At 32.8% G+C, this 12,620-nt stretch overlaps 1 protein-coding gene across 1 annotated transcript in view; it reads left to right on the top strand.

Annotated features, from left to right (window-relative positions):
* Positions 1-12,620, top strand: part of LOC115874166 (phospholipid-transporting ATPase ABCA1-like) — a 63,472-nt gene that overhangs the window by 25,577 nt on the left and 25,275 nt on the right. Inside the window, 4 exon segments of the mRNA XM_030889268.1 lie at positions 1,760-1,925; positions 6,250-6,360; positions 6,363-6,412; positions 6,415-6,468. Coding sequence (XP_030745128.1) covers positions 1,760-1,925; positions 6,250-6,360; positions 6,363-6,412; positions 6,415-6,468 — 381 coding nt within the window.

Here is a 12,620-nt window from a genome sequence, read left to right as displayed (position 1 = left end):
CATCCGGATTCTAGAAAGCTTAGGGTATGGAGAGAACCAGGAAATCTTATTCCGGTTGGATCATGTTCCAGGAAGTGCACTTACTATCCAAAGGTGGAACAGTTATGGTCTGGGGGAGAGTCCAGTTAGGCCGAAAAACCGATCTCGTTTTTCTTGGAAGGTTTCTAACAGGAATCACATATCGTGATTTAATTCTTGAGCCCGTCGATATTTTCCCTTTATACCAATGATTTTGGGGGAGGAAACTTCATTTCTCATGCATGATGCACGGCCTCAAGATTGGTAAGTGAGTTTATCAATGCTCATCGATTAAACATCTTACCCTGACAGGCACAATCTCCTGCCTCAACCCCATCGAACACGTATGGGACGGGATCCAAAGAAGAATTTTTGAGAATGGGTATACCTCGTGAAACTCGTAGGGAACTGGTTCGGGCCGTGAATGTAGCGTGGCAGGCTGTACCCTCAAGAAAAGATCGACAACCTGATCACGAGCATGGAGAGATGATGTAGGGCTGTAATGAGCAGTAGAGGAGGCTACACCCTTTATTAAGTAAAATGGTTTTATCTTTTTTTAATTTTTTTTTTTTTTTTTTTTATTTTTTTAATAAAAGTTCAATAAAATCAAGATTTAGAAAAATTCGGTAAATTTCCCGCATTTTTATTTCCAATGCGTCCTATGAAACTATTTGTTTATTTTAATTTTATTATATCAAATGCAAATGTAAAATACTGACGATGGCTGGATAAAATGGCTGTAATATCCCTAGACTTTTCAGTTGTGTGTATTTCGTTTTTTTTTTTTTCTAGATACTTTCTGAACACGACTAACTAATATGCTATTAAACCAAATTTCAGTAAAATGCAAAAAATAAACTTAAGTAATCCTAGAAACAATTAATGGATATTTTTCCTTAATTTGTATATTTGTTAGTTCTTTCCGTTACTTTAATAATATGTGAAATGTATTAATATTTTAAAGGAAAAAACTGTTTCGGCTTAAGTTAAATTGTCTTTGGCTAAAGCCTGGTTCAGACGCAGCCAGTAGTTTAGTAGAGTAAAGTAATTTAGTCAAGTGTGTTTTCTGTTCACACGGGTCAAGTAAATTAGTAGAGTTTATTTAATCAAGTCGAGTAAAAACAGCGTCTATATATTTTAGCCATTTGTTTAGACGAGTTATTTAGTACAAGTCGAGTGTCGCTGCTAAAATTTGTTTTTGGCGAAAACCTTCTATTGCCATCGCTTCTTGTATTTTTAAGTATGCTGCTTGCCGTTTTTGTTTATTTTTGTACAATTCGTTTCGAACATCCCACAGGCAAGCTAAGTGCTTTAACATTTGCTAAGTGCTTTAACATATTCTTAAACGAATTTTAAAGTAGTATCTTCCCCCCATTTTGCCATATTAATTATGAATAAAATATTCACCACAAACAAAATCTCAGTGATCCTTCAACTATAAACGAAGCGACTACACTACTCTCCCGGTCTATCCAGACGTGTTTAGTTGGCGCGGTATTGGCGTTTCTGTGTAGTGGAAGTTACTACTTGACCAAGAAAATAGAATAGAGTTCTATTTACTAAACTCGACCGTGCTACTCGACTGCCAGTGAGCTCGACTAAAACAAATGTGTTTACATAGGTCAAGTTACTAAATTACTCGACCACTTGACTAAACTGCTGGCTGCGTCTGAACCAGCCTTAAGATCTAAGCAATGTTTAGAAAATACAAATCTATTAAGCTTGGATATTAATATTTTAGAGAGACAAGAAATCAAGTACGTTATCTGGAGGCATGAAGCGAAAACTTTGTGTCGGTGTTGCACTATGCGGTAACTCCAAAGTAGTGATGCTGGACGAACCCACAGCTGGAATGGATCCTTCAGCGAGAAGAGCTTTGTGGGACTTATTACTCAAACAAAAATCAGGTATAGATCATACCAAATAAACTTTTAGTCGTGTGATTAACCTTGACCGGCACAGCTGCAGCGCCAGCGTTGCAGATTTTTAGATGTTTTCTTTTAATCAAAATATTTTACGAAACAAAAATAAATTAATTATAAATATATAAACAGTTATCATTTACATCAACAAAACTCGCCTCGCTAACCGCACTTAAGGGGCATAAAGGGTTGGGTTGGGTATCTAGATTTTCTTAAAAGATTAGTTTCATAATTGAAAATGTGGTGATACACACTTCTTTAAAAATATATACAGGGTGCTACAAATTCGGGGTACGAGCATTGGTATCTCAGAAACCGTAATAGATACAAAGATGGTTAAATTGGGACAAAGTTGCGCTTTGGGATGTTCACCAAGATGCCATCAAAAATGTTTTAAATATTGCAAGGAAGTGTTGCATATCATTTTATTCAGGAGACCGAGTTCTTTCAAAACCTGAAATAAAAAATGCAGGTTCGTATTTAAAAAAATTAAGTTGGCCTCTGTATCTCACAAATTATCAACTAATTTGAGAATCGAAAAATACCGTCAGATAATCCTAATAAAATGGCTATGAGAATGTTCAACTAGTTTTTTTGATTTTCTAAAAACTAACGACAGGAAAAAATAAAGTTGATTTTCAAAAAAATCCGTTTATTCCAAAAAAACTCAGCGATCCTTGATATATTTAAAGCTTTTTTGATGGCATCTTGGTGACCATCCCAAAGCGCAACTTTGCGCCAATTTAACCATCTTTGTGTCTATTACGGTTTCTGAGATACCAATGCTCGTACCCCGAATTTGTAGCACCCTGTATACCGTCGCAGATAACATAATGTTCTATAGATCATACCAAATAAACTTTTAGTAACATGATTAAGCTTGACCGGCACTTGCCCACTTTTATACAGGGTGATGCACCTCATTCGCCTCGGTTGATTATACGAAAACGGAAAGATGTAGAAACAAAATATTTTATGGGTATATGTGGGGAGACAATGTGCACAATTTAAAATTATTTTGAAATATACACAGGGTGTTTCAGAACTAAGACCCATACCAAAGTTATATTTTTTTTTATGGAACACCCGGTATTTTATTTCATTTTTGGATTCTTGGGCCCAAAAAAAAGCATTTATTATAAGGGTTAAATATGTTTAAAATCTTTAGTTTTTGAGATATTTAAAGATATTTAAATTTGCATGCTACAATAGAATAGACTATTAACACCCTGTACATCTTATCTTGGTCCAGAGCCAGTACTGGGAATACCCAAATGTATGGCCCGTAGTGCATTAAAACTCTGGATCAGGGAAAAGCAGAATGTCCACTGGAGAAACAGACAGGGGCACAGGCACAGCAAGGCTTTTATCCAAGGACCTAGCTCCAAAACGTGCAAAAAAGAACTGCTAATGCTTAGCAGGAATAAATTGCGGATTACAACAGGCCTCTTTGACAGGACATGGCTGTCAAGTGTTACCTGATTTCAGCTCAATCTGTATCAAGGAAGTCTTAGCTGCAGACTCTGCGATAAAGATCCTGAAACAGCGGAGCACATAATATGTCACTGCGAGGCTCTGGATCGCAAGCGACACTTTTATTTGGGAAAGCTAGGCTAGAACCGGAGGAACTATGCTCCCATCCTATCAAGGACGTGCATAAGTTAGTGCAGGGCACAGGGATAGGAGAATGGGTGCAGATATAGAAAGGGGACAAACACAATAGACCTCACAGGTCGCAGTGTTTCCGGCAGAGGACGGCCCCTTATTGTGGAAAAAAAAACACCCTGTACATTACTTTTCAGAATTAATTCTTATGCTGAGTTTAAAGGTAGAGAAATAAACTTTACTGAAAAATGGTATTGGTTCCTTAAATTTATACAGGGCTATCAAAAGTTGCTGATCTATTTTAAGGATATATTTTATATAAAAACTTCGTTATTTCAAAGGCAACACCCTATATTTTTTTTAAATAAATCGACGCAGATTTAAATGCTCTTTCAAACTATATTAGGGTTTCATATACCTATCTAGCTCAGATTTTGAATAAAATTGCAATCAAGATGGCTGGTGTCGCCATGGCAATTTTCTAGTGACAGTTAGTAACTATTTTCAAAGTCGATATTAGTTTATGGACATTATTATTTGTAATTTATAACAGTTTACTTAAATTTACCTACAATAGTTTAATAAGTAAGTGTTCATTACTTTATCAAGAAAAATAAACCCGTATCTGCTGGCGGAACGAATAACTATGTTACTAGTGATATTATTTTGTGAGGAAAATTGCTTCTTGGCCTCAAGGGCTTATGCTCAAAGATATCCAAATAGGAATCTTCCAGATAAGCGTTTCTTTGAAAAACTTCTTGTCCTATTTCGCAGAGCTGGTAGTGGGTTTATAAAAAACCTATTAGGCAGGAACCTGTCGTTGGAAGTGAATAAAATGAATTTGCCGTATTGGCTCTTTTATAGAAAATCCATATATCTACAACTAGTCGTAAAATAATTCAAAGAACTACTTATTCGTTTTTCTTGATAGAAAATTAAAGAAGAAATTAAATTAAATTAATTTTAACAGAACGTCAACGATGTCTTGTAGACGTATCTGTTTTAAAAAGTAAAGTGTTCTCGAATAGTTCAGTTTAAATATTTTAAATAGTTTTTTTTCCTGATTCTTTATATTTTTTTGCTTCCGACGACGGAAAGAGAAAACTTTCCGAAACGTTAAGCAATTTTTTTTTCTTTGTTAGGCAAATTTTTATTACTGTAAACACAACTTCTGACAAGCAGCGTCCGTTTAGGTTTAACGCAGAAGTGTTTACAAAAAATAACTATTTTATTTTGTAGATTTTGCTTTGCAGTGCAGTGGCGAAAAAAACCCATAAGGATTTTTTTGGATAGATGAATCCGCCACATAGGTATAGACATTTTTTAATAGGTTCGTTCCAACCGGACCGAGAACCGATCCTGGGACGGTAATTTGTAGTCGCCCACTTTATTGTTTGAAAAGTTTGATCGTTTGTCAAGATTAACAAATGAATTGACTGATAGGAAATTACCGTTCTAGGACGGTTCTCTCGTCCAGTTGGAAACAAACATAATAAATACATATTTAATAAATATTATTTATTAAACTATTGTAGGTAAATTAAATAAAAGTAAACTGGTATAAATTTAAATAAGTCCATAAACTAATTTCAATTTTGTAAATAGCTACTCACTGTCACTAGAAACTTGCCATGACAACACTAGCCATCTTGATTACAATTTTATTGAAAAATCGCTTTTTATTCAAAATCTGGAGCCAAATAGGTATAGAAAAGCCTAATATAGTTTGAAAGAGCATTTAAATCTGCTTCGACTTATTAAAATACATAGTGTTGCATTTGAAATAACAGAGTTTTTACGTAAAAATAAATATTTAAAATGAACCAGCAATTTTGATACCCCTGTATACATTTAAGGGAGGAATAACATTTTCTGTAATTATTTACTTTAAACTCAGCACAAGAATTAATTCTGAAAAGTAATGTACAGGGTGTTAATAATCTATTCTATTGTGGCATGAAAATTTAAATATCTCAAAAACCAAAGATTTTAAAAAACATATTTAAGCCTTATAATAAATAATACCTTTTTTGGGCCCAAAATCCAAAAATGAAATAAAATACTGGGTGTTCCATAAGAAAAAATATAACTTTGGTATGGATCTTAGTTCTGAAACACACTGTACATTCAAAATAATTTTAAATTGTCCACATTACCTCCCTACATATGCCCATAAAATATTTTGTTTCTACATCTTTCCGTTTCGTATAATCAACCGAGGCGAATGAGGGTGCGCCACCCTGTATATTTTCTCTTTAATCAAAATATTTTAGAGGAAACAAAAATAAATTAATTATAAATATATAAGCAGTTATTATTTACAAAACTCACCTTTTTTAACAGCATTTAAGGGACATAAAGGGCCATTACTACAGCTTTTCCATTCAAAATATTCTAATAAGGTTGCGATGAGGGTTTATGCAACGGCTGTTAAGCTGCTTCGGTATCTTGTAAACTTAATATTAAGAGTGTAGAACCTATTAAAATATTCTACGTTTTCACACTGGTTAGAGGCCAGGATAAGATCCGGTTATCTCAAGAATAACAGTCGATTTATGTTTAAAGTGTTCAGAGAAAAAAATGACCCCCTAATGAAAATTATTACCAATAAAATTACCATTCGAAAGGCGACGGTGGCGCCGTTTTTCTCGATCGCATGGTACCTACCTATATTTTAATTTAATTATTTTTTTGTATTTTCTAAGCAGGACCTTATTACTAACCACGCATTTTATGGATGAGGCTGACCTACTAGGTGACCGTATAGCTATCATGGCCGGTGGGGAACTGCAGTGTTGTGGTACCAGTTTCTTCTTGAAAAGAAATACGGAGCTGGATACCATCTTATAAATGGACAAGTCGATTCCAGTGCGACCCCAATAATGTAACTCAACTTTTAAGAAGACACATTCCTGGAATTTCCGTAAGTATGTTTTATACATATATCAAGTAAATGTTTTTATTAATATATTTTAAGAGGAATTTTCAATTAAATGTAAAGAACAAAGAAATTTCAAAGGAGGAATTACTGTTTATAAACAACAATATACTATATGATCGAAATACACGCAGAGCTGCAAGCTCACAGAAAACTTAAGCTTTTTTTATTTAAATCATTTTAATGACTTAGGGCACTTTGTTTTAAGTTGTTTTTTTAAAGCTGACTTAAGACTTAAAATTTAAGTCTTTTTCAAAATGACTTGTGATTTAAATCTTTATTCCGAAATAGAAAAGAATTTAATTCCTTTTAGAAAAGACTTAAACTAATCAAAATTTAACAAACACTTAGAAGAAAATTCTTGGGGATAGCGGTCTGAAGGCAAAAATTAAACAATTTTTACATACACCAAGCTTTCGGAAATTTTATTTCCTTTTTTTTACTTGATTATTTTCTATTCCCAAGAATTTTCTTCTAAGTTTTTGTTATAATTGATCGGCCAAGACTTCCTCTTTGTATAAAAAAATTAAGTCTGTTTATAAAAGATTTAAGTCATTTCCAAAAATTCTTTGGAAATGACTTAATAACTTTTGGAAATGAAAAAATATTATTCAAAATTATGATAAATTTTTAACAGCAGCATTTCTGTTTAAACTGTTAGGCCGCAGCCAAGCAGCAGAATGAAAAAACAAAGCTCAATACCACTAGTAAATAAAATGTTAGTTTTTCGAAACCGGTTTTGATTATTTGTCGTGTTACGCGTGCGTAGTGAGTCTGTTGTCTTTCAAGTGAATCCCCGACTCCGTTATGTAGCCCGAAAGACAAACGAAAGAAATTTTTCTCGAATATATTTCAGGGTACCTTAAAATCCTCCAGCCCTTAGCTTATACCATCGATATATTACATAGTGATCAAAACACATCACCAATTTTTATTAGACATATACAGAGTGGCGCCTCTCATACGCCGCGGAGGCTCCAAGGAGAACGACAGTTTGTATTGAAATGAAATTTTGTGAGCATATGTAGGTTAATTGAGAGCACTTTTTAAAAATATAGAGAGTTCTACAGGGTGTCCCCAAAAAAAGTTACACATCAAAGTTGTGTTTTTTTTAATGGAACACCCTATATATTAATTGATTTTCGGATTCTAGGAAAAAAATAAAGGTGAGTTTTATTAAAGAAGCATATACCTAAAATCTAAGGATTTTGACATATTTCACATTTTGTGAAAATGAAGAGTAAATTTTAACTTTCGATAACAGCTACCTAAATTTTAGTTAACCTTGTATAGCCCGATATTTAGCTACAGTAACTATTGTATGTTAAACCAAATTGAAATTTGACCCGAAAAGTTATACAGGGTGAGACAAAATTAATATGGAACATTAGTCACTTTTATAAGCAAGTTACTCCTTTATTTTAAATGGAACACCCAGTATATTTTTCGGATGTTCAATGGGGAATTTATATATCTTCAAAATATTATTAAGGTTGCCTACCCCTCAGACAAAAATTTTCCTAGATATTTTAATTTTTATGATTTTGCGTCAGCAGATCTTTATTATTTGAAAAGAACTAGATGGCTGTGTGATATACCTTTTGTTAATTTAACAAAAATTAAAGATTGTAGAGTAAAATATTCAACGGTAATAAAAAGATACACGTTTAAAACATATTTTAATTATTATAGAACTAAACCTAGATAATATAAACCTATAATTATGTGACAAAAATTAGCTAGATGAAATCGAATGCTCAAAATGATTCCTTTCCTGTTAACTGCATAAAATGATTGTCTTTTCAAAAGGGTATTTTCATTTTAAAAGACATATGTGGAGTTCTACCTCGAAAAGCAACTACAATCATTTCTCTGATGTTGTAGACAATAGTTGGTAGAGTTTTGTAAACACTGTCTTTAACATATCCCCATAAAAAAAACAGACCAGATAAAATCAAGAGCATTTAAGTATTCTATAATTGGTGAATGCACACTGTATTCACCAATTAATAGAATCATATCCATTCTTTCTGATGTAGGATAAGTTTGCATTTTCGGCAAATTTCTAAGAAATTTTTTTGTAGCTGACACAAAATGATAACTAGTTGTTAAAGTTGGACTAATTAAACAGCTATGTCGAAGTAACGTCAGACATATCGCAGCCACCTAGATTTTATCAAATAATAAAGATCTACTCAGATCAAATCATGTAAATGAAAATATCTAGGAAAATCATTGTTTGAGGGGTAGGCAACCTTAATAGTATTTTGAAGAAACATAAATTCTCCATTGAATATCGGAATAATATACTGGGTGTTCCATTTAAAATAAAAGAGTAACATGATTTTAAAGGTGACCAATGTTCAATATTAATTTTGTCTCACCCTGTAAAAAATTTTAAAAAAAAATTTTGAATTTAGTTTAAAATTACAATGGATTAATTTAACTACATATTAGGCTATACCGGTTAAATTCCAATTTAGGTAGCTTTTATTGTAATTTAAAAGAATTTTCCTTTATTTCTAGTTTCTAGAAATGTTAAAATATGTCAAAAGGCAAATTTTAGTCATATACTTCTCTTATAAAACTCACCTTTATTTTTTCCAAATTCCGAAAATCAATTAATAGAGATTGTTCCTTTACAAAAACCTGAATTTTTGATATGTAACTTTTTGGGGACACCCTGTAGGGCCTCCTATATTTTTAAAAGTGCTCTCAATTAACCTACTGTATGCTTACAAAATTTAATTTCAAGCCTAGACTGTCGTTCTCTTGGAGTCCACTTGTGGCGTATATGAGGCGCCACCCTGTACGGTCTTTTATTTAACTTCTGAACTTATAGGCGTCAATCGGTAATTTGTAAATCACTCTCCTGTTGTCAGTCCATAATCAATCTTTTATCATCCATTGATGAAATACAGGCAATAATAACAACAGGCAATACTATTTTTTGTGCGAAATACATGAAATGAAATTCAAAATATTTTTTCTTTTTTTTTTTTTTTTTTTTTTTTTTTTTATTTTTATACGTTTTTTATATAAGAATTATAAATGGTTATTTATTAATATAAATTATTTTTTTTTTTTTTTTTTTTTTTTTTTTTTAAATATGTTTTTAAAAAGTAAAATTTTAGTGTTAAAAGTAAATCATGTGACTTACTTTTAGCACAAGTCTTTGAAATGATTAAGGAAGGACATAATGCTATCCATGTATTCATGCATGGTGGGCGGAAAAGCCACCATAAAGCTCTCTAGGGTGGGGATCCTTGACAGTTCCTGTTTGACTGATTTATTTGACGTACATTTGAATTTGGTTGAAATTTTGTGGATTTGTCCAGTCTTTACGGAGCTTACCCTTATTTTATGTTATTTATTATTTATTCTACTACTGATGGTTGTATAAAAGGTGGTAAATCTAGATGGAAATTGTGGCAAGAGCTTAAATTAACAGTGACACTATCCGCGATTTATCGAAAAGACTAAAATAGTTGGTTGTGTAGCGTGCGGTAGATCTCAGCAAAGAATTAGGTGGAAATAATTAGGACAACTTTTCGCTAGTAAGTGACTTATATAATATACATGCGATGTAGTAAACCGATCATTTATGAAATTCACTTAAATTTACAACTAAATTATATAATATTTTCTTACATTTTTAGCTTTATTTATTACTTGTCAAGATTAGATGTCAAAGAGATTTAGATACGTTAATTGGACTTACCTGCTTCAGTAGCGTATCGGATGTTTGTGTTAATAAGTACTTATTATAACTTATCTATTTTATTAGAATTATAGCATATTTTTATAAACAGATTTTAAACCGCTTCACAACATTTATTCCTGGCAATAGGTAAACAGAATTATTAAGTCTACCCACGTCTACCTACATCCCTTAGTTTACATTTTTAAAATAAATTTAGAACGGCTTACTGATATCAGATTTAAAAGTGTATATTTGAGACCCATCCCGCAGTTAATACCTAAGATTTTTGATATGCTGCTATGGTCTTCTTATTCAAGGCATAGTCACTAAAGAAATGAAATAACTTTTACCATCATTGACATAATGTCACATTTTAGGCACTGACAACATGCATTAACAATTCATTTTTACTGACGTTTGTAGAAAAATGTTTAAAACAAAAAATGAGTATTTGTATTGGTTTGCATTACTATTCATATAAAATCCAATTACATTGACTGTTTCTTTAGAAATGGACATACCAGCAAAGATAGCGTTTTTACCCAATATTTGCGGCCCTAATTCACATTTTAAAATAAAAACACGCCCAAGTAGCATTTGGGCGTTATCTAACGTCGGGTATATGTCGCGTTCAATAAACCCGACGTCAGGTACTAACATCGGTTCGACCGCCTGACGGCCCTTATTTGCACCTAAATGGGGAATACAGATTCAGGTCGCCTCTCTCGACGTCGGTATCTGACCTAATAATAGAGAATGTAATTCTACCAATTACCAACGTCATATTACGTTGGATTTTATTTACTTAAAATTCGTCGCTAAGCACTTAGTTACGTTTGGTTCCATATTCGCTACCAAGAATACATCAAAAACCTAACCAAACTTCCTAATTACAAATGGATTCCTAATCACTCCTCGAATATAACCTATAAGTACCTATTTAATTTCATATTATAATAATTCTGAATCATTTAATCCAGACATCAGTTTGTCAACGGAAGTGTTTCTTATATATCAGTTAAAATACTCGGAAACAACGAGCGCCTTCAAAATAAGGTAGATTTATGAAATAAAATATCTATAAAAAAGTAGCACTTACAAAATATTTTTAATTTTCCCAAGCTGGTTTAACCATAAAACTGTACTGTGGTTCTTTCCAAACTCAACCTTATCAGTAACATTACTAGAAATCAGAAATGTAGATATAAATTTTAAAAACAAAAACGATTTTAAAATGGCTGACAATCGGATACTTGTTAAGAATGGCGGTTTTCTGTGTCCGACTTAATATGAACTACCAATAAACCAATTTCGACCGGGTCTCCAACATCAGTCGTCTCACACGACCGGAGTCATCAAACCGGACGACCAGCAATCATATTACTTGACTGTATATATAATTCCAGCGTACGCCACGTAACCTCTTTGCGTTTTGCGTGTCGGTGGTTGTTGATTTGTGCAACTATATTTTAGTTTTTGTTTTTCTCGTTAAAAATGGGCACCTTTTAAACAGCAACCTCACATGTCGGAGGAGGATGGGGTCTGCTGGTATCCTAAGCTAAAAGTAAATTAAGATGCACTAGTGTAGAAATGCAACATCTCTTCCGGATAAACTTGTTTACTGGTGGAGGCAAGCCATTACTACTACTATTATTATTTTGCAAGAAGCCTCGATCTCTTTCTGTAAAATGTTGATGAATGTCTAAATGCCATTTTAGTGTTTTTAGGCATAATAGAAATTTAAGTTTGACTGGGAAACTTTTTATTGGGTTATGTTCATGATGTTCATTGGGTCGCAAATGCTAAATAATGGGTTGTATTTACTGACATAAATAGAAGTGCAATAGAATTAGGTTATAAATATAGACATAAAATACAACAAAATATAGTGGACTGGTTTAGGGATTATAAGTGGGACGTATCCTATTCGGATAACGGGTAGACGTCGGACTAGTTCAAGTATATGTACGTCGTACAAGCCAACGTAGGAACGACGTTGGGAAATCAATAAAATGGGTACGTTATTTATTTTGTACGTCGACAGATCATTGGATTTACCGACTCGGATCCAACGACGTCGTTTTTAATAGGAAAGCGACGTCACCGGTCGTCTTACCAGCACCCGACCTAAAATTGCACAAAGTCTGACGTCACTTCAGGTCAGATTTAGTTCGAAGTCAGATAGATACTACTTGGAGCTGGTGGTGACATGTATCCTTAATGGAATGCATTATAAATTACTACAAAATGGTTAAATTTTATAAAAACATTTTTAGACACAACATATTTTATTATTTGTAGTGGTTCTGAAAATTAACCGTTTTATTTTATGTGGTTTTAGTCTTATGTGTATCTATAATAAGTGTAATATGATTACTTAATTGGAGTAACCTAATTGGTAATACAAAAATTAATAATGGCATTTATAAAAGGT

Source organism: Sitophilus oryzae, unplaced genomic scaffold (genome assembly GCF_002938485.1).
Source record: "Sitophilus oryzae breed Bouriz unplaced genomic scaffold, Soryzae_2.0 scaffold_1234_pilon_pilon, whole genome shotgun sequence".
Taxonomy (NCBI): domain Eukaryota; kingdom Metazoa; phylum Arthropoda; class Insecta; order Coleoptera; family Curculionidae; genus Sitophilus; species Sitophilus oryzae.
Note: the sequence above shows the minus strand (reverse complement) of the source record. Positions and strands in the feature narration are given on the sequence as shown.